This window comes from Onychostruthus taczanowskii, unplaced genomic scaffold (genome assembly GCF_017590055.1).
Source record: "Onychostruthus taczanowskii isolate IOZ18803 unplaced genomic scaffold, ASM1759005v1 scaffold23, whole genome shotgun sequence".
Classification (NCBI taxonomy): domain Eukaryota; kingdom Metazoa; phylum Chordata; class Aves; order Passeriformes; family Passeridae; genus Onychostruthus; species Onychostruthus taczanowskii.
Genome location: NW_024499573.1, coordinates 3,584,317 through 3,607,383, shown reverse-complemented (window position 1 = coordinate 3,607,383; position 23,067 = coordinate 3,584,317). Strand labels below are relative to the sequence as shown.

The 23,067-nt window shown below is 36.0% G+C and overlaps 1 protein-coding gene across 5 annotated transcripts in view; it reads right to left on the bottom strand.

Moving 5' to 3' along the window:
• Positions 1-23,067, bottom strand: part of KMT2E (lysine methyltransferase 2E (inactive)) — a 56,690-nt gene that overhangs the window by 9,518 nt on the left and 24,105 nt on the right. For all 5 annotated transcript variants that reach the window (XM_041405455.1, XM_041405454.1, XM_041405453.1 and 2 more), the window contains 18 exons: positions 21,887-21,998; positions 21,327-21,556; positions 19,575-19,655; positions 19,342-19,400; positions 15,087-15,259; positions 14,078-14,116; positions 12,275-12,487; positions 10,649-10,779; positions 9,463-9,580; positions 9,203-9,312; positions 8,094-8,355; positions 6,181-6,279; positions 5,274-5,438; positions 3,883-4,191; positions 1,815-2,069; positions 1,496-1,640; positions 554-807; positions 357-413 (listed from right to left, as the gene is read on the bottom strand). In XM_041405455.1, coding sequence (XP_041261389.1) covers positions 357-413; positions 554-807; positions 1,496-1,640; positions 1,815-2,069; positions 3,883-4,191; positions 5,274-5,438; positions 6,181-6,279; positions 8,094-8,355; positions 9,203-9,312; positions 9,463-9,580; positions 10,649-10,779; positions 12,275-12,487; positions 14,078-14,116; positions 15,087-15,259; positions 19,342-19,400; positions 19,575-19,655; positions 21,327-21,556; positions 21,887-21,998 — 2,812 coding nt within the window. The remainder of the gene's footprint in view (positions 1-356; positions 414-553; positions 808-1,495; positions 1,641-1,814; positions 2,070-3,882; positions 4,192-5,273; positions 5,439-6,180; positions 6,280-8,093; positions 8,356-9,202; positions 9,313-9,462; positions 9,581-10,648; positions 10,780-12,274; positions 12,488-14,077; positions 14,117-15,086; positions 15,260-19,341; positions 19,401-19,574; positions 19,656-21,326; positions 21,557-21,886; positions 21,999-23,067) is intronic.

Sequence of the window (23,067 nt, the reverse complement as noted above, 5' to 3'; positions counted from 1 at the left end):
AAGAACTTTCTGCTCTGCTTTCAATTTGAGCATAACTGGGATCAACAGAAACAATTAAGAAATGCTGGCAACACAGAGAAATGTTAATCTGCATCTAACTACAGCCTGGAAAGCAAAGTGTTCTCTTTCTGCTCCTATTTACAAATTGCAGTGGCTACTCCTTTCAATTATAGGAGGTATCCTAATCCAAATCACAATTTTTAAGTGATAAAGAGAGAAAACAGTTTAAAATAGAAAGTGTAACAGATAAAGTGGAAATATAAAGGAATAAGCAAGTAAAACCTCTGGGGAAGTTACCCTATAAATTCTCAGGAACTTGCAATGATACCATTTGCAGATTTTGCAAATTTCCTTACCTCTTGACTGTAAGCTCGCCTTTTTATTTCTGGGGAACTGTCAGGTGAGGAAATATTCTAAATAAACAAGAAGAAATTGCAAGTCAATTAAGTTTTTAGCCTGGAGAAATACCTTCCCCCCATTTTGTAGCAGGAGTACAAAATACTGATTTTACACTGCAATGTCTGAACACTGTAAAATTCATGATAAATCTCACCTCAAAGTGCATGGTATTTCCATGTATACATGGAGTTACAGGAGTAACTGGTGAATATATGGGTTTGTAACCATTTCTACAAGCTTCATCCTCTGTTTTCACTCTGGGAGGAGTAGCAAACAACGATGGTTCAGAGGCAGTGATGTCAGCATGGGTTGGTGTGGCATAGGGAGAAGGAGTAGGTGTGGAGGTTTCTGAGAAAGCAGACTCCAACAGCTGATAAAGTCTTCGTTTTTTTAGTGGTGTGGTTAGATCTGTGTGTTAATATTAGAAAAAAGTTGTAAGATTTCTAGATATAGGAATCCCTTACAGTTGTTTTGTAATGAAATTGTGAATTCCAAATTAAAGAATTCTAAGATGAAAAAATCTCTGAAGGGCAGGCTTGCTGAGAGATCAACTTTTAACAACCTACAGGCTTCCTGAAAAATAAACTCTTAACAGCCTACAGATAAATCAGTAAGTGAATTCCGTGTGCTAGGATGCTGGGAAGAACTGCCTGTGTCTCCAGAGAAGGCCAAGTCAACCTCTAGGCATTTTTAAGACTGTTCAGCTAAAAGGTGGTTTTTGTGTTATGCCTGCAAGATTACACAGCTTTCCCCCCTGTGTGCTACATTGGCCTACAGAGGTTTAAAAGGACTCTAAGTATATAGAAGGCATAGAAAATTAAATTTATAACCTGACCTCTTAATACTAATACCAAAACCATTAGTCTTTTGTTGACTGTAAATGCTAGGATATATAACGGTTTCTTATCTAATATACACTAAAGGGGGACAAACTTCCCAACCACAATGCAACTAAACATTTCTTTCAAATAAAGTATCAGGAAAGTATGCAAATATCCCTGGAATTTTCATCAACTCATCAATTTGAAAACACAGTGCTCCACAATCAGCTATTTCAACATAGCTCTTATGTAGTGTATTTACAAAAGCTTCACACCTGTTAAGGAACAGCTGTCATTCAGTAATAAAGGACTTTTATGTTCACCATTGATGGCTGGACTTCTAGATCTCTCTTGTGATGGTGAATTAAATCTATCAATCGTTGTTGAGTTTTCTTCTTCCAAAGCCTGCTTCAACCAACGCTGTAAAAAACCAAGAAGTTCCAATTAGCAACTTAAAACTCTAATGATGAACATTTCAAAACGTGCAGCATGACTGGTCTGCCAAACTGCCTTTTTCTGCCTGAATTTATGCTAGCAAATAGACTTGTTTTTAATTGATGTGGGATAGAACACCATAACAAAGGGAAGCATTACCTTCTTACAGGAGCCAGTAATGTTTTCCAGAGGTTCTTTTTTCCTCCTCTTTTCTGAAAGGAATGGAGAAGTAAAACGGATATAGTGCTTGGGAGTTGAATACACGTGCGGGCTGTAAGTGAGACCAGGTAGAGAATTCAGCTGAGTAGCCAGAACTTCAGGGTCGGTGGTGATGCGTAGAGGCCTTTCTGGCACAGTGTCTGTAGGCTTCCCTGCTTTATCACTCTTTTCACTTAACCATTCACTAACCAAGTGCTAAACAGAGAGAGAGAAAAAAATAGTGTTTTACGAGTGTGTTTACCAGTGGCTTTTAAAAAGTGTTTAGCTCAATTACTCATCTAGTCAACTACTGCACAAACCAGAAACAGTTTGTTTCCAGGCTCCAAGTTTAAGAATACCTGGCAAGAATGAGCTCAGTTTTACTGAAATCATGGGAACAGCAGAAGAAATTAGCACAGATTTGCTTACACACCAGTTTGGAGGAGAGGTGGGGGTGTTCAGTTATTTTCTTCTGTTGTAAACTACACTTAGTTCTTTTGCATTTAATTCTCACTGAACATTACAATACAAGTGCCCAGAGCAACTGTATTTAGGATGTCAATTTAGTAACAGAATTCAAACCCAAAATTTAAACTTGTGCCTGAGTACCCCGGCTGAGGAGAAATAGTGTAACATTAATAGAGCAAAGTTAAAGAAGCCCCTCATCAGATTTCCATACTGTCAGGACTGTGCTTCAGTCAACATGTCAGGCAGCTGCCTTCAACACTCTTCAACTGTAGTAGTAAATGTGCTGTAATTTAATATAAAAACACACTGGTTTAAAAAGGCTAGTCTTTCCTAGCTAGTTCAGTGTTTTTAAAAAAATATGGCAATAGATTTTAGTTTTTATTAACAGATAAACTAACCTCCTGGATTTTACACTGATTCAAAATTAAGGACATGCAACATGAAATAGTATTAGTATGATATTAAGGCTTTAACACAAACGATGATAATACATTTTATTTTGGTTTTTTAAAAATCTATTTTTATTTTATTAATTTTTAAAGCAAGACCTTCTCTGCACTTAGGGTACACTGGATGCAACAGAGACAAATTTCACAGATACCTGAAGCCTGAATTTCACTGCACTTTTTTGCTGTTTCAGAGTAACACATGTTCCTTCTTTTCTGCTATGCAACAGGCAAGAAAGGAAGAAGTGTTCCCCCTCACAAGAATGTAACAGTGATGCAAATAAGCAGTGTTACAGAATGACTCAGGTATCTTTTGTAAAAAAACAATCTACATTATGTTTGGAGGTTTAAGATTAAAAAAAAAATCTTAAAATTATTTTTCTTTTGACAAGAAGTTTTGACCTATGACTTCCCCCCCCCCTTTTTCTCCACTGATTAAAATTTTCAGGACTTCTTGTAAATCACACTACAAATACTTTTAAATCTGTTCTGTGAAGTTTAAAGCAGAAAGCTGTACTCCTTTAGTTGCACTTGCAGATTTAAGATTTCTGAGTGTCTTTTAATATTGTGCCATTTTGTACAACTTTTTGCAATGCAGTCTAATGGAAAGAAATTTAAAAGCAAAGCATTAAAGAATAAAGAATTTTCCCTGCAGACATGCACATACACATTTGGCATGTTTAGATCCACTGACTTCAGAACAGACATCTGAGAAGCACTAGGGGTTAGTGAGTTCCTTGGAGATATTGTTTGCTATCTGAAGCATACAGTGAACAAAGGAAGAAAGGCAACTTTTATTTCCTCAGGTTTTTCTTTAAATTCAGCTTTAATTATATTTTGGCTATTATTTCAATCCATTTAGAAAACATTTTGTGCCAAAATTGCTCTGAAGATGTGTTTTGGAAGTGTCTTAAATACAAACTAACTTCCACCAAACAATGTTACACATATTTTAATCTATTACCAGTGACTGACTATACAATGGTGATTTTTCAAGAAATGAGTAAACATTTTAAAAACAACCCATACATGCAGTTGCATACTGATGAAGCAGCCCATAATTTTTTAAGAAGTCTGTTAAGGTCTATCTTTTCCCCATCCCTCAAGGGACTTACCTTCTTTGTTTTTGGATACTTCGTAGGGCATTTACTAAGTGCTGGAGCTTCTGTTTCAGTAACCATTTCTGTAACAACAGTTTCTGTTTCAGGCTCAGCTACCAGTGCTGCATTCTCAGTTTCATTGTGCTGTGAAGTTACTTCCACATCAGGAGAGGAGGGCTGGATATCTGAACACATGCTGACGGTCCTGTGCCGCCTGCGCTGCTGTCCGATGTGAGTTCTACTCCGCGAGAAGCTTTTTCTCTGTTTAGCTCTATTAACTTTGGCTGGGGCGGGCTTGGTAGCAGTTTCTTCTTTTGCCGGTTCCTGGGACAAGACAGAAGTCAAGTAAACAGATCCCATACATGTTTAGAGCTACTTATCTTTCTTAGGGAAAAAAAAAAAAAGTCAGTTCCCTCTTTTACACAAGAAAGTCCAAAAAGTCTCAATCTCATTTTTGTTGTCAGAACTACAATAATTAACCCCTCCTTGCAGGCAAATGACAGCATTTCCTGTAGTTTCCTCCCAAGCATGTGCTGTTTCATCAGCAGGGTTCACAGACACCCATCAGCAGTCAGAGCATGACAGATCTGTGCAAGAACTGACATTCATTCATCCATAAGCTAGAAATCAACTGCTTATAGCATGATGTCTTTCAGTCCAATATTCTTTTGGCAATTCGTAGTTTACTAGGTGTTTAGCTTTGTCACAAAAGGTACCTAAGAGAATGCTGACACACATAGCTCAGGGAAACAACCTGGACTGAGAATCATTATATGAGTATTTGCAAACTAAGAAACATCCATTAACAACGCAGTTAAAAACTGTTATAAAACATTAAGTATCATCTGCAAGAACTCAAAAAAACCCCAGACTTTACTAACTAATTTCCTTTAAAATAACATTTTAAGGGAAGATTATAATACTCTGTGCTCCTGAAAAACCCACTGAAGAAACAAATGGTTCTCCATTGGTTACAGAGGGTGCCTAAGGACAGTCATCTCCTGCAGCTAAAATCAACACTGATAAATGCTCTACCTGAACTTCAAAGACAGACTGAATTATACAGCTGGTGTAGGTGTGTGTGTATATGTTTGCATAAATTCATGTAACTGAAATTCTTCATTAAATAATTCTGTATGTATCTTATCTGGAAAAAAATTCAGGAGCTAATAAAACATAATATCAAATAACATTTTAGCTACATATTAAATAATTCTATATGTATCTTATCTGGAAAAAAAGTCAGGAGCTAATAAAACATAATATCAAATAACATTTTGGATACATATATTTGAGTTCAGAGGAAAAAAAAAAAATTCATACATCTTAACATGCAGCTCACCATCCAAACTGACAAAATATGCAATGTTAAAAGCTAGCTTTAAAATAAAGCTCCAGATAACTACCTGAATAAATTCAGCATCATTGAGAATCTGTGCTTCCTTGCATTCTGATTTAACCTCTGTTTTTGCTGTGCTGATTCTTTCCAAAGCCTGTTCTCTTCTTTTTTCTCTTTTTTCTAGTCTGGCAAAAGCTTGCAGGATGGCTTCCATTTTCCGTTCTTCTCTTGTCTGATGGATTTAACAATAATCATGATCAGTTTTTCATAATCTTCCACATATATAAATATGCAATTACTCTCGCTCCTATTTTTTTAAGTACTTCTCAACATGTTCAGTAGATGTCTAACATGAAGATCAAGTTCAGCAGAAGCTCAGATTAAAGGGATACGTTACAATCACTGCAAATACTAGACTTCTGAAGAAAGGGCTGCATCCATACCAGCTTGACAAACAAGAGAATCCTACTTTGAATTTAAGAACTTGCTTAATTTTTTGAATACTTAACAAAAAAGGGCAGATTTTAAGATGCTAGTTTTATTAACACTGTTCTAACAACATCTGAAAATTAGGATTGCTGAGACTTTTTACTCAAGTAGGAAATCAAAATAAAATAGGGGAAAATCTTGATTCCCAATGCCAGCTATAAAAATGGCCATTACAAATAACAAGCAATAATAAAGAGCAAATAATGAGATCTAAAACAGGCATTGCAGAAATCATCTAAAGACACTAAAAAAATTATATACAATTGAAGACAGAAGCAGATTTTTGTCAGAATGCAGAGATGAACCCAGATGAACTGTTTTCAAATAGCAAGCCTTGCATTTTAAGGCTAAGTTCATGTAAGGATCTGACTTTGCACATGTGCAGATTGTACAAGCTCACAAAAAGGCAGCAATTAGCATGGGAAGAGCAGGTGTCACTAAGCCTTAATGATGCCTTTTAGGCAACTACTTGCTTCCCAACTTACCATCTTCCTTTTCCTTTCTGCAATCTGCTCCTCTGATTCCATTTCTACTTCATTGCTAATGGGAGTTTTTTCTTCTATATCATCGATAAAATCTGGCTCCTGCAAGATAGAAATGACTGTTTTACAGAAGTTCTACTCTTGCAAATTAGAGTGAACTAAAACCTACACAGAACTAAGAATCCTCAGATTCACTACATCAGAAGTAACCAAACTAACAAATAAGGATGAGAAGTGTTCCATCCCCACTCCCTCATCCCACCAAGCAAAAAGTATTATCAGAATTAAACCTCTGAAACAAAGGAAACTTTGGACACTAACAACGGCCACTGCTCTAACCACTTTATAATCAGTTAAATAGTTAGGAGCTTTATATTATCCACCACAACGAAGTATTACTTTTAGTGAAACAGAATGAATGCCAAAGTAGACGTTATCAATTACACAGAAGTTTTACTTAGCTCCAAAGCGTACTCAATTCAAGTCACATTTTCCATGTGAACATTCACTATATATTCTAATGACCCTGTCACATCATATGGGAGGACAAAAGCTACCTAACTAACAATGGTTTTCTGTTTTGAAAGAAGAAACAAGCATGAAAGGGTAGCTTTGAAACTAACTAAGTGTTCACTAGTTGTATATGCAATTTCACTTTTGTATAAAGGACTAGACAAGGATTTAAAGTTTGTCCTAAAATACATATCTAAACATAGAGACCAGGCAATTAGTAGCTTTTTTCCTGGGGTGATATATATGATGCTACCATAAAGAAAGTGTATGGGAAAATGTAAATGTACTTCTAACAGCTTTATTCTTCCCACAATTCCTACTCTTCAATTCTGGAAAACAATACAAGTTCTCCTGTGAATGTTCTATATAAGCACTGTATATTACATCAAAAAATCAGGAGAAGATTCCATATACCAGCTATCATTTCTTGAAAACATGACACAAAACACAAATCAAAAATTACTTTTGATAAAAAATCACTCTCAAGATGAAGTTTAAATACTACCTCTCTGGAGACCATAATTTGCAAGTCACATGCATGCCTCCTGGACTTCCAGGCATTTTTAAAGCTATTTATCATCTTAGGAAAGCTGTGTGTCAGTATGCTCATTTTTACCTTATTTCTTTCAGTCCTAAAATGATGTTAAAAGAACTAGGAATTGCTCCCTCCCAGAATAATTCCCTTTTCTCTGCCCCTAAATCATCAAAAAACCATCATATGAAAAAAAAAAAAAAAATCATCACCACCACCCTCAAAATGAAGAAATATAGAAACTTACTAAGGTAACAATCTAATGATGTTGAATAGTTATCTTTAATAGCTGCTCCAAAGAGTTAGTACTTTATGTCATGGACCCCCTCCCAACAGTTCTTTCAAAAAGACTAATTTAAAATTTACTATCACAGTACATTACCAGGTAGCTTTACCATACTACCTTAGTTTCACAACACACTTCTCTCCTCCCAGCTGAATTAAACACAGAACTGCAGAGCTCCATTAAAAATGGAGCTGCAGTCAACACTCAGTATTCTGCATTGCAGTTCTGTTTTAAGAGCAAGGCTATGTACTGCTATGTTGAAAATACTTCTGAGTAACATGGGCAAACTAACCAAAAGGCACTTCAAGATGGACTGGGAGCTCCTGAAACCATGACATGAGGCCTTCACATCAGAGAGTCAAAGACATTCAGAGGAAAAAGGTCCAATGTAGCTTTAATTACAACTGAATATTAAAGAAAACTGAAAATAATATATAAAATTCTAAACAGCTTATCCATCATTCTGTCTTTTGCTAAATCTCCACACTGCTTTTCAGTGGCTAGTTAAAATTCCTTTAGTAGCTATATAAAATGAGAGTATCTGTATTTAAAAGCTTTTATTTCTGAGCATCTTTGTGTCAGTACCTGATTATTAGAAATAGACAGCCTGAGGGGAGAGAGCTTCCTCTGTTTATTATCTGCAATTTTCATTTTGGTGGCTGCTCCTTCACAATCCAATGTGATGTTCTGATTTTGAGTCTCCTTTTCTCTTGAAACATCTTTCTCTTTCTTTCCCTTTTTCCTTCTAGTTTCATATCCAGTATTGATGTTTTCTGTAGGCTCAGAACGTCTGAGAACTGGACACTCTGGATTTTCTTTGAGGCAAGCACAATCCACTTTGTATTTACTGCAAGTAATTAAATGCAAGAAGTCATATTTGATTAGCTTGTACAGCAATGAGACCCTTCAATACTAAATCACTGATATTTCACATTAAACATCTGCTGTAATGCAAACCAACCATGTTAAAATACAGGTGACTCAAGTTTTCACCACAATATACAACACTACTGTAACTCAAAAACCTTATCTACTGGTTAATTCTTTAGCTCTGCCACACAGAATTCTTTTACATTCAAGGTTAGTATTCTGCTTGAAGGACAGAAGACATCTAAAACCTGAGTATAATCCTAGGTGGAAATATAACCAACACAAAACAGACACATGACGTCAGAGAGTTCATTTTATATGCAAATATGGCAGACACAATTTACAGCACAGGCACACCAAACTCAGAGTCACTTTGCACAATTTTAAGCTCCACTTGAGTACAAAGGAAATTCAAACATGTTCAACTGAAACAGGCTGTCAGTTGTTTCAGGTACCAAACACAACTACATATTTTTAGGAGTATGTCTACAACTCTCAAAAGAGCCCAGTATCTTGAGATAATCTGAACCTGTGCCGATTACCACACGTGCTCTGTGGTCACACACAGTTCAGGTCAAGTAGCAAAGGCATGTCTGCACAGCACTGCATCCAAGCTGGCTTAAGAGCAGGCCACAGAAATGCAGTAATAAAAATACACAACTCTGCCCACACACACACTGTTCACTGTAAATACAGTGCCTAAGGAGCCTTATGTTATTTAAACATGCAAGCAAGTAAATGATACAAACCCAAAGCCATTCTGAATTGCAAAATAACTTACTGAGCATTAGAGGTATTTTAGAACAGCATTCTCAAACACTTACCAATTTCCATAATCAAAATCAAACGCTATGGTTATCTCTGCTCCCTTTGGAATGTTATGGATGGAGTAAATATAAAGATGAATTGTTCCATCTTCAATTACATGCCTCACCTGTAGTCAAGAGAATGTTATTATATTATCACGAATTACTTTCAAGTTCTTGTATAAAAATTGTAGGGATTGCTCAAATTATCAGGAATCTCACAGAAAAGGAGATTCCTAAATAAATAAAACCTAGTTTAACTTTCTAATCGTGCTCACCTCCGCATTTGGTGTACAAGAACGCCTGATAAATCGAGCTTCATTTCCAAAAGTCCTTGCATCAACACACATTTCTAGCCCGTGGAATTTGGAGTAAAACAAAACAAATGGATATGGCCTGAAAAACACACAAGAAAATCGGGAATTTCATGATTTTTGAAGATGCTAAACAGTGCTTATTCTTCTTATTAGTCAGCATTGTAACGTGATGCTTGGTGCAATACACCAAATTTGGAGGTTAATCTAAGAATGACATGTTTACATTTAAGCTTCATGCTTTTAGCAGGTACGTTCCCCCACATATATTCTCAGAATACCTCAAGATGGAATTCCAGCCCTGTATCATCAGCACAGGATCTACAGGGAGAACATTAACAGAGCAAGCACTAGACATGGAAGACACACAGTTAAAAATTTTCAAATTTCTTAAACTTATTTTATGACAGACTCCAAAACAAAACTCAAATTTATAAGCCACATAGAATAATTTTTTAAAAAAAGTAAGACCACCACATCCCTGCCTAACACCCGCAGCAACCCTCCTGAAGGAAAGGGGCCTCAAATACTTTGTGACGTCACGCTTTAAGTTCTGCTATTCCAAGTGCCAAGGAACCAACCCTTCTATCTTTACTGAGCAAAAGCTGGGTGTTTTCTCTCCCCCAACAGGCCTTTTGCAAATTCCTGAGTAGGTGTGTTCATGCAGTTAGGGGCAGCATCAAAACCAATCTACAGGAAGAAGGCAGCGGTCACACACAGCTCAGTAAACTAACTAGAGAACTCTGGCAGTAAAACAGCCTAGCCCCAAGCTGACCTGTGTCCAATTTCATTATCAGCCTTGTGGGCTTAAAATCCGTTTCTCCCACAAAAGATAAAGCCTTCATCATTAATATAATAATTATTTTAGGATGGCAGAACCTGTCTATTTCCTGGTTTAAGGAGTCCAACTACTCAACTGAGCATGCAGGAATCCTATGATCAGGGAGGAACAAAAAGAACCTCCTGAACAAATCTGTAAGGATATCCAGAAGAGGAAGTGACAGAAAAGGCTCCAGCTGTCACTACTTTTAATCAGACAAATTAAAATACAAGACACTGCTGGTAACTAAGATCCACTTGTACTCGAAGCAACAGTTTAGCAAACACCATTTTAACAATTACTTTACTGAAACATTAAGAATGAACAAACCTTTTAAAGAAATATCCATTAGCTTCAAATTGTTCTCTCAGCATGAACTTTCCTCTGTATTCAATAATAAGTGCATCAGGAGGCAAGTCTTTGGCAGCCTTTAAAATTTTCTTGTTTTTTTGCACGTAACTCTGTAAAGACATAGATTAATTTATGAATTTTTACTTTCTACCATTTTCCCATTATTATTAATAGCATATTATAGTTTCACAACTATTAAACAGTTTTATATGAACTAAAAAATACCCCTTCTTTTTGTAATTAAACGTCCAGACTGAACTGACCAAGCTGTCCTGCTCACCTAGCAATGCTACTAGTTATCAGTTTAGATACAAGGAATGCTTTGGCCCTAGCTCTCCAGGACATGGCTGAAAACCAAAATATTCATATTCTTACAATTCAAGTACTATAGCCTTTAGTGCACTTAACTCTCACCATGACTAGGATGAATTGCTGCATTGTTTTGCACAACATTTTCAAAAAGCTTCAATTCCTTTGAACAAAACAAAACATGCAGACATAAAATGACATTCACAACTCATTAAAGAAGAAACAGAACAGGGAAATAACCACCATTGAAAAAAAAAAGAATCCTGAAAGAGTTTCCAAATTAATTTTCATGTCTTTAGATGGAAGGATGGCTTTAATTAAAAACCAATACATACCCTGGCAATTAGTGAACTCACACCTCTCATAACTTTCATCACCAATGAAAAAGGATTAAAAACCAATACATACCCTGGCAATTAGTGAACTCACACCTTTCATAACATCACCAATGAAAAAGGAAGTAGCCTCTATGTAGGCAAAAGGCTCTGTAAGTAGGGATATTCCTCTAAGGAGGGTGTCCCATATGCCATGATGGTCTTTGAGAAAAAGAAGCAAAGATGCTTCCATTAATCTGCTACAGTAACTACTCCTCAAGATTTCTGCTACAAAATGCTAAGTTTTTACATGGCTCTGATTTTAAGCCCGTAAGTAACTGGTAAGTTACTGATAAATAAGGCTAGAAAAAAACATTGCATAATTTCTCCATAAACTAGAAATTACAGGATCATGAGTTAAAAAAGAATCAGAATCAGAAATACCAGCCATGAACATCCAGAACACTTACCACACCTGAAGAAAAATGTAGACAATGAACATCTTGATACACATAGTAGGGGAAAAAAATTCAGTTCCAATGGTGCTTTCTACTCTACCCACTCCAGGTATCCCTCAGGACAAACAGCAGCAAAGTTGACTAAAGCTGACTGTGTGTCAAGAGGCAGTTTAAGGGCAACCCAATGTTTAGTCTGACACTAACACCTTAGCTACTTTTTAGGATAAATGATATACAAATGTAAACATAACTGGGGTGGTAGAGAATGTATAAAACTGAAAAATATGTTACAATTCTGATGCTCAAATCTGGTGAGACAAGGAACAGAAAGTGAATGTGAAATCCCTTTGTTTTTTTTTTTTTGTGGGTTTTTTTTTTTTTTTTTTTTTTTTTTGTTTTGTTTTGTTTTTTGGTTTTTTTTTTTTTTGGTTTGGTGTTTTTTGGTTGGTTGGGGTTTTTTTAAGGCATCTAATATCATGGCACAAACACAGCATGCAGTAAGACAACAACACACAGCTCATTACCTCTACCGGAGGTTTGAAAATCAGATTGCTGGTGCTGACTTCTTTTTTGTCATTTCCATTGCCTAATCTGAGTGCTATTTTTTGTGCCTCCCTCTGGACACCTTCACTGTATTGGTTATTATTTGCTTCTTCATAACGATCCATCCATGCCTTGATTTTAGTTTCCCATCCAAAGTTTGAAGTGTCAGTAGGATCAATCTCTGGAGCTGAGCCCTAAAAATTGAAGTAAATGACCAGATATTAGAAAGCAAGATATTAAAATAAAAAGAAAAATTCTATAACAAGACAAAATGATGGGCAAAGGTATGCACTGATTTACGGATTGGGTTTCTTTAGCAAGTCTAGTATAAAACTTTGTATTACTTAAAAGCATTGAGTTAAATTCAGTCCCATTACATTTGTCCTTTCCATAATTTTATTATTTAGTAAGTATCACCCAAGTTCAGGAATGCTTTCCCTCCTCAAAAGTGATTCCTGCTCTTAGTGGGATGAGAATGGAGAGTGATATTGTTTCCTCCCACAACTGCACTGCATCATGAATCTAAGTGCAGGAGTTGGAGGGTCAGATCTCCCTGCCCACTCAACTTTTGTGAACATATGCAAATACAGAGAACTCCAGCTTTTATCCTGTAATACAGACTTCATATTCCCCTTTCAACTTCAAAGATCATGCTGTATCTTTTCTTCTGCTGCATAACTTACTAAACTTTACTAATTGTACACCTGCTACACATTAAGGTTGTGACTCTAATGTTACAGGGCATTGCACAAATCTGCTCCTCACTATACAATTTCCTTCTGCAGTGCTTCAGATCCTTCCACTTTTAAAGAAAGTGCCATTGTACCTCCAGACCTCACAAGCAGCAGCCAGGCTGCAGCCAACCAAAGCTCCTTACGGACAGCAGCAGCCAGCCAACGCTCCCTTTTCTATCCACCTGAGCAGAGACACTATTAAACATTAATAAAACACAAGTAGTTCAGCAATTCAATTTACCTGGTTACATTTCTTTTGTGCATGAAGAAAACCATACACACAAACAGCATTTCGAAGGTGTGATGCTAAGACAACCATGAAAAAACAATGGAACCTTACAAGCACCATATTAAAAAAAACCCCACAAAATTAGAGATTTTTCTTCCCCCAGTCCATCTTCACTGTTCCCAAGGCACATCTTACACAACTGAAGCATAAATTGCATCCCACTTGTTTTCATATATTCCAAGTATGAATGAACTATGGAAATACCTAGTTCTCACACCAGGCACATTTTTATGTCACAGAAAATTTAAAGACTCCTGCAACATTTAAATCTTATGAAGCAGACATCCCAATACAATTCCCTCAGACTATGCCAGTACCAGTGAGTAAAATCCTGCCAGATATACAGGAGTCCCACCAGGTATAGATGGAGGTTTGACAGAGCAGAACCACTAACCTAGCTTTCAAATTCAATACAGTTATTTCATTATTTCTCTGCTAAACAGTTATGAAAAGCTGGAGACACTAAATTCAAATGAAGCGTTCACTCAATTTTACTCCCTTGCATAGCACACATGAGCCCAAATTAATCCACTGGCTCTTGAAATAAAAATTTGCACTAATTATTTCAGTTAATTTCACAGGACAAAGAGGTAGTACTCATACCTTAATTTAAAATCACTGTGACACATATGTAATATATCAGTTACCAAGAAGAGAATATTCTAGTTCTTACTGTATAGCCTCAATTATACTCTTGATGCTTATTATTTAAGTAACACAGAGTTAAGGTCTGAAACAAAACCCAAACAAAATCACATTACCTTTACTCTTGAAGATTTCCTGGATCCTTCTCGAAATGCCTGGAAAAAAATTAAGATATTCATATTCACTGGAGGAAATACAAAATCTCTTAAGGAACTGAAAACCTATTAATGAACAACTTTTCAATTAAACAACAAAGATGAAAACAACAGAATAAACTATACTGAAATCTCAAGAAGGTAAGATCACAAAATGTATTTTAAAAACCATTCAGCGTTCCTAAGTGCACAGTAGTCAGGTGCCTCTACCTTTCTCTCACACTACAACTTGATTCTCCAGAATTTCAGAATCCAAGCCAAAATATCAGAGGTAGCACAGCAATAAATTTGTATTGAGAATTATTCAAACAAAAGGAAACATTTTACTAAAGATTTACAAAAAGACATCAATAACTTATTCTGACTTTGAAGTTTTAAAGAACAGAATTCTCATCCAAGCCAAGGAAATTAACTAGGAAAACCACTTGTTTAGGAAGTTCCATGTACTTTACTTCTTCACATATGTTTTGTCTTAACATATTATACTGCTTATACACCTGCAGCTGAACAGCATAATGTCAGTTCTTTTTTACTCCAATTAGTTTAGCAGCTAGCTTTTTGACAGCATACTTCCACTACTCAAGTAAATGAAGTCACATCAGGACAACTAATGGCAAACATTTCTGTACTTAAAATCACCACAAATGAGGACTTCCAAGGAATTCTAACCCAAAGCTTGTTCTGCACACCTCTAAATATTTCAAACGGTCCAGTAAATGCAATTCCTGTGGTGAGATTCTGCTGCAATTATAAAACTGAACATACCCAGGCAGGATATATTAACTTGAAATAAGGAGGAGTCATGGGGGTCAGGTACCCAGGAAGACTATCATTTACTGCAGAGTAATACATTTCAAGCTAAAACCAGATAGTAAAACATCCTGATTTTTAAATCAGTGTCTCTTTGTAAGAAATGTCACACAGCTATAATTTATAGCATGAAGTAATAGGAGAAATTACATTCACTTACTTTTTTACATTTTGCTATGTTCTGTTCTTTCTCTCCACTTTTTTTCCTCTTCTTATCATTGACTTTTGTAACTCTTGTAGCAGTTAAAGTAAGTGTTGTTGGTGTGTGTTGATAAGCTGTATACAGTTCCACAGGAACCTCATCACCACTCTCTGTTGCACTGGTGTCCCCATCTTTAAAACAAAGAATACTCTGTAAATAATCAAGTACTACAGAAAAAAACACTCACTAGTTACTCTACATCCCTTTCCAAAACACAAAAATTCATAATGACAAACGCTCCAAGCACTCATATGCAAAATTCACCAACAGTTGCAACAGCACGAAAACCAAGGACCAATGAGAAACTGGTAATTAAGGCAGGTTTGTAATGCAAGGTAAGAAAAAGATACCAGATTAAATTCCATTCTTTGAATGAATGACCATATCCCATTTTAAGAAAAACTACAACCAGAACAAAAAAGGTAAGAAAATCTGTTAACACATTTACTTATATATAGCTTTTACTTGTATATGGTATTTGGATTCTCTCAGATGACTGTATTCTAGAAGGGATTAAAATTAATGACTGACCAGCATTTCTTGTGAAGCTCTACTAATTAATCACATGTCATAGTCATAATCAACTATTTCAGCTGCAATTTGCACTGTCAAATGCCTTTTTCAGGGTTAATATGTCAATTTAGCCAGAATCCTTTTGTACACAAAATCCCCTAACAGTAACATTCTGTGATCAGACACAAACTGACAGATACTTTTTCTTTGTGCTGTGCTCTCACAGACCTAAAGGCCAAAGCCTGAAATCTAGCATACATCAGCATTTATGTCAGACAAACACATATCCTGACCTGAAACAGGATTACCCTAGTTCTGTCAAGATGAAAGACTGTGAAGGATGGGGAGGATTGGAAGAGAGATGATGCCCACAGATAAGAGACTGTTGTTTGCATATGCTCTGTATGGGTTCTCAGATTTTAGCAGCTTTTCCAAATATTCTGCATTCAGTAAATACACTTCACACTACACAAAACTTTCTCATACACAGAAGCAGGCTTTACAAATACTTCATATGAGAGCAGAGAAAACGTTTCTTCTGCTCTCAGAGGGATGTTGCTTTAATGAGTGCACTCAGCAGTCCTAATTCTCGAAACCCTCTTTACTAAATAAAGAACTCCAGCTACTGGTTACTCCAGATTTTTCCTGCTCACAACATTCCTTAACAGGGTTCTTCTGTGCATAGCAAACAATCACATTTTACCATCTTGGTTATTCTTTTGAACACCTTATCAGGCACATAATTATACTTCATAAGCTAGGAATTGATGATGTTTTCTGAATTTGTTAACATCTCTGCTGAGAATATTTTCTAAATGAGCATAAAAAGCACAAGGACAGGAGACATGTCTAATCAAAGAAGAATAAATAGCAGAATAACCAATGCCTGATAAATAGAAACCAATGCCCAAAATAGAAACTTAAAATTGTCAGTGTCTGTAGTCCATGCACTAGTGCCCACAGAATCATGACATCACAGCCACACACCTCTCCCCCTTGCCTCAAACCCCACAAAACACTGTCTTCCTTAGGGAAGCAACATTTCAGTATTACTGTCTACACTGTGCTCTAACTTACTCTAAAGAATAATTACCTCAACTGAACATATAATTACATGGAGTTGTTTTGAGACACTCCTTTCTAACCTACATAACCTGCTTTCACTTTGAAGAGCCTTGGTAAAGCACACTAAGGGGAGATCTTGAGTTTGCATGCCAGAAGCAGACACAAACTCTCCAAATTTCACAAGTTATGGGCCCAGATTCATCTACCCATAAGCAGCAAGTGATCTTGACAGCATCAATTTCAAGACCAAACAGCTTAAAGCAACGTCCTTGTTTAAGTTATACACTTAGATGTTTTATCTTAAAAAAAACCCCCCAAAAAATAAACCCTAAAGAAACCCCTCAGTGAAACCCAAAACATCCAGTATATACAACTGAGGGAGTACGGGCTCAACAAAGGTGCTCAGTTCACTGAAGCACAGTTGGTAATTCACTGCACATTAAGCTGCACCAGAACTTGACTTTTATACCAGAAAAACAAAATCAACACCATCTCATACAACCACAGGACCCTGAACAATGGGGTAAAAACATTGCCAGAAAAAAGGATGATGTGGTTACACATAAAAGCTTAACACACACAGTTTTCTATCATGCGAAATGTTCAATTAAAAGCTCTTTTCTTGAAGCAAACCAACCAATCTACTACTTTCTCCCCACTGTTAACCTTTGGATGAAACACAGCTAAGCCAGCAACTCCTTAGAAATCTTAAAAACATTTTACTCTAAAGAATTCTCATATTTAAGTTAAAAGCCCTATATATACAGACTTATTCATTGAAGAGCATCCAAATTATGCAGTCTTACCTTTTATCAAACACCTGTAAATTACTAATAATTAAGTTAAAAGTAACATTCTGCTTCTGTTGAGTATCTAAAACACTGAAAAGATCCATTCAAATTGATGCCACTTTTGCTCTTCCTACTCAAAAATCTGTGAAAATTGTCCATTTTACTAATGTCTCACACTGGTCTCAGTTTATACCCAGAATCACTAAGTCCAACTAAACTGTAGAGCTGTCAACATAAAATACATTCACCCAAGCTAAATGGAAATTAAGAGGTGTAAGCACAGACATTCAACTTATGTATTATAAATCACAGTAATCAATACTGCACTTTGATCACATTTTAGATTAAAGAGATCCACAATTTGCCTTTCAACTGTTTTGATACTTTTGCTTTACCATTTAGTATTTCCTTTCCTACTGAATTCATGTAACAGATTTAGAACACTGATCATCAAGACTGAGGAGGGTTAAACACTAACTTCAAAGGTAAGATCTCATCAGCTCCTCCTAAGATTTTTAATCTCTGTTCTCTGAAGTTTACAGTAAATGATCAGATAGTGTGCCTGCAAATCCCAAGCGATTAAATAGCTCAGACCATCAACTTCCCTATTCGTTATGAAAATTCAAGTTCAACCTCACAGCATTATCAGACCAGTCAGTGAGCTCATTAACTCCAAATGAGTTATAAATCTACTTGTTCTACTATTTCAATGGAATCAACAAAAATAATTTAAAATTTCAAAAATTTTTAAATTTAAATTTGGTTGACCTAGTAGGTCAACCAAAACTGTATAAAATAAGCTTGGTTTTGTTAAAATAAAAACTTACAAAACACGAAATTACTGTGGTTTTGTAAGTAGGTCACTAATGCCTTTAAAGGAATTTAGGCAAACTTAGCACCAGACAACACCAAGTGTCAACTGCACCAAGAAGCACAGTTGTGCCACACACCCCTCAGACATATAAAGTGGGCAGCAGGACCATATCTACATGTAATTTTAAAAGAAATCTTAAAATGCACACACACTCCACTATTTCAGAGACATGATCTGGAAGTAAAACATGTTACATTCAAGAGGATGACCTCCTCCCAAGTTATTACTTTTGTAACAGAGACTGAAAGTACCAGCTGTCAACCAAGAATTCTACAACACGCTTTGGTAATGGCCACACAGAACTTCTGACAAGTTAGGCCAGATGAGTTTTGAAATCCTGTGAACAAGTTCAAGAACTACTTTCATAAAATACCCAGACTGAAATGGGTACTTGCACTACATGCCACGTTGGTTATCAAAGGTAAAAAATACTCAAAACATTGTTATTACCCACATAGTACTGACTCGGTTTAACAACTTTTCCCATTGTCCAAAAAAACCCAGAGCCATAACAAAACACCCAATCTACATCCAACATGTAAGAATTAGGATTTCTTCCTGAAAATTTTTCCAGAATGAAAGTAGACATAGAAACCCTCTCTCACTTCAAAAGAAGCAACTTAAAGCTTTTCCACCTTATTTTCAGCACCTTAGTGAAAGGAGTTATAGTTGTTATAAAAGCAACATTGCTTATTAAGAAACTCGAACACTGTTGAACAGATTGAATTATTCCACACTGCTATAAAGAAACCACAGTCTGAAAACCATTAATAAAACAGGTGGAGCTACAATTCTGATACTGTGTTATCTTGGTAACAATACAGTCAAGTAAAAGGCATTGATTTACTGAACTTTATATGCTGAAGGCTCTCAAAACTGTGGGAGCCATGTATGTGCTCTGAAGTCTGTACATGTAATTTATATTTATTTTATCACCTTTACTAAGAAAAGAGCTTTACAATTTACTCACCTGACATATTTTCCCGTTTCCTTCGTTGCAACAGCACTGCTCTTTCTTTATCTAAACTCCTGAAATTAGAAAATAAATCAGTGCATTTAAGTATTAAAACAGACCTCCAGCATTTCCCATTGACTAATTACAGAATAAACAGTAAAGTAACTAAATGTTCAGATACTTAGAAAAATATCAGTTGTGCACTGTTCCATTTCATTTTAGAGCTCAAAATCAACCAAACTACTCACCTGGGTTGGCAACGTTCACACAGATATATGTCAGGAATATGCTGTCTGTCAATCCCCATGCAGTCAATGTGCTGCCAGACACTATGGAAACACCAAAACAAAACCCCAACATTAAAGTACAATTTAAAAAATTGCATGCACAATACACAGAGAAAGTAAGCTGCTTTTTTTTTTTGTTTTCATTATCACCTTTACTCAGATTCAATACTGCTTATAACTACACCTCAATCACTATTTTTGTCACCACTCTGCTAGCTGACTCATTTTCTCTCTTGGAAATTGTTTTCCAACATCAGAAATAATATGGTAAATTATCACAATGGAGAACAAGATAGAGACACATACCTTCAGCAGTAAGACTGATGTTTTACATAGCAACAAGTGGTTTGGTTTTAAACAAAAGGATTCATTTCCCTTTTAGAAATGGGTACATAAAATATTTCTATGTAGAGAGATATACACTAAGATACAGTTTGATTTCCTTATATATTTTAAGAGAAAAAATAAATACACATTTTGATACACCCTGTTATAAACTAGTAGTACTGTTGCACAGCATAGAAAGAGCTTTAACTTCTTCCCAGAGTCAGGGAAGAGACTGCTTGCTAGACTGAAGGCTAACCTAAAGCACTAGTTTACACTCAGCCCTACATTGTTAGAAGGATGAGGGACACAAAAACAGTTATTTTCCCACCAGGAAAGAGTTGTGGTAAATTCACAACTCCTCCCAGAGACTCTCTTCTTCAGAGGAAAAAGACTCTAACTGGCGACTGCCTACAACTCCACTGCGGGAAGAACATCTTAATATGTTTCAAAATAATGAGCAAGATTATCAGAATTAAGGACCACCAGAAATCACTAACAAGCTTGCTACATAAGCAGATGGGAGAATGGAGCTCAATTAGTATTTTAAGCTATAGTTATAGCTGTAATTATTAGCTGTAATACTATTATTAGCTATAATTATTATTTTATAAATACACAAAGATCTAACAAATCCAGCAGCATTCATTAGCCAAATGTAAAAATACAGGCTAATACTGAGTAGAAACACAGTATTTGTCTTCTGTTATGTCTAAAATTCTATCAGCTCTAAAAATTTCTAATCTTATTTTTCCAATTCCAAGTATTCAACAGCAATCTCTTATTATACTATGATCAAGTAGGTGCTTAAGCATAAACCCAGAAGTGTAAATATTTAACTTCAGCTTGTCCACTAAGAATCTAGGTTAGTCTTTTCATACTTATTAACTCAGTTCTTTGAAAAATGAAGAGTAATCAGAAAAATCATGCACAGAGAAACCAATATTCAAGAAGCTTTTTTCACATTATTTTTCATCCTTCAAGTTCTTTGATTTACATACACATAATTCACCAAGATACTTTATTACTCAGTACATGCACATTAAGTAATGCCTAGGTCTTCATTTTATCCTATTAACAAATAACTTGGGACAGAGTACCTCAGACATCCTTTTTAGAGGGGAAAACAGGCATACCCTTATTAAGCAGCAATGCACAAGCAAAGGCATGACCAAATTCATGAGTAGTCAAGACTGACCAGAATTAAATGATAAAATATTCACTGGCCTTAACTGACTATGTTGCCTATGAAAAACAACCTTCAAGCACTTTTTTGATGGAAGGCAATTTCTTGTCACTCATAGTAATTGAAACACCATTTAGTTACATTTACTTTCAGTGCAGCCTTTACGTAATTTTTACTTTTTAAGTTATTTTAATATGCATTACCTGCATTTGTCACAACAGATCATATATCCATCATCATGGGTAAAGCCACAAATGCATCTGGTAATATCTGTTCCATAGCTTCCATCCTCCGACGTACTGATGGTAGTAGCACTGGAGGTTTCATCAAAGTTGGGAGTGGTAAATATGCCTACTTCATTCTTGCTTATAAGCACTGATGGAGGAGGAGAAGCTGGAGGCGTTGGAGGAGGCCGAGCACCATAGTTATGGTCCTAGAATTTTGTGAAAGGGAAATTTATCATAAATACACTGATGGTTATTCAAGCCAAAATGTAAGAATTCATTTGGCAAAGAACTTCAGGCTTATTTTTGTAGTAAAAGGCTAAAATCTTAGTTATATCCCAATTCAAACTTATTTTCTAACTTCTCAACTATATCATACATTTAAATGAACTATGTTCTGCTTCTGACAGACCGTTTTTATCCAACTTACCCAACTCCCGATAAGATACAGAAATAAAAGCATGCATCAGTTTCTCCAGATAAAAACAGCAGATTTTTACATAATATATGTTGTACAGAATACTTTGCACAAAACTTACTGCATAGGGCAAACCAATGTAACTGTGCGAATGCGAGCCGCTGGTATACAACTGGTGTGGATAACTGTTCGATTTTTCAACTACCACAGGGCTAGCTTCTACAGATTCTGGTCTGCAAGGCAAAAGACACATGAAGAACCAATGCAATTACTATGTAATTTATATTAATAAATTGGAGGTACGTGCTGCACAACTTCTAATAAACTCCCTGCTGATTGTGTTTAAAGCAGCATATGGGGGCAGCAACAAACCTGCAAGCCCTCAGTGAGCAGAAAGAAGCGGCCAAAAGGAATTCTGCCCGAGGACTGAAGCTGCATTCCGGGGCTGCACAGCCTTCGAGCCCTGCAGCGACACCCAGCGGCAGTGGCGGGGCACCACCGCACGACTGCTCCTACGAGCAGAAATCCTAACTAGGGCAAACTGCCTAAACAAGGCAGCTTCTATTGATTTATCCTGAAATGGAAAAAGGTGGTAAGGTTTTGTATCAAAGGCAGTGCCTTCTTCAATATACAATCTATGGTTTATATGCACTAAACCACAATACAAAACAAGAAAGATAAATGAATACTAGAACAGGAAGATCTATTTGGCTTCATGGCCTTTCTTGAGCAGTTGTTCATGTGTGCATGACTGAGATAACTTGCAGTTTTTTCGCTGCACCATATGATTTAATAACACGAAGACAAATGAATCCAGGTTACTAAAGAAGGAGGTTTTAAAAAAAAAAAAAAAAAAAAAGGCACCACAAAATATCAACGTTTAGAACTGAAGAGGATATGATTCACATTACAAATCAGGTTTGGTTCAGTTTTCTAATTTCATTTTTATTATGTGTGAATTCTATTTCCTGTCACTTATCTTACTAATTCCTTGAGCTGATTTTTAAAATAAATTTGGTGTTTCTGAATCTAAATTAAAAGATAATGATGGGATTTTTTCTTCCACTCTACCAGAGGCTTTTTTGCTATGCCATGAAGCAATGCTAGTTTGTTATAAAAGCACACCAGAAACTTACATTTGTTACTTTTTGGAAAAGATATAATTAATCATTAACTTTCTGAACAAAATGCAGTATTTTCATATCTCTTTGAAAGTGTCCTACTAATGGGTTTGGTGGCCCATTTCTTCTTAAGAGCTTTTTCCCATGTGAGGTTACTACCCTAATGATAAAATTTATAATA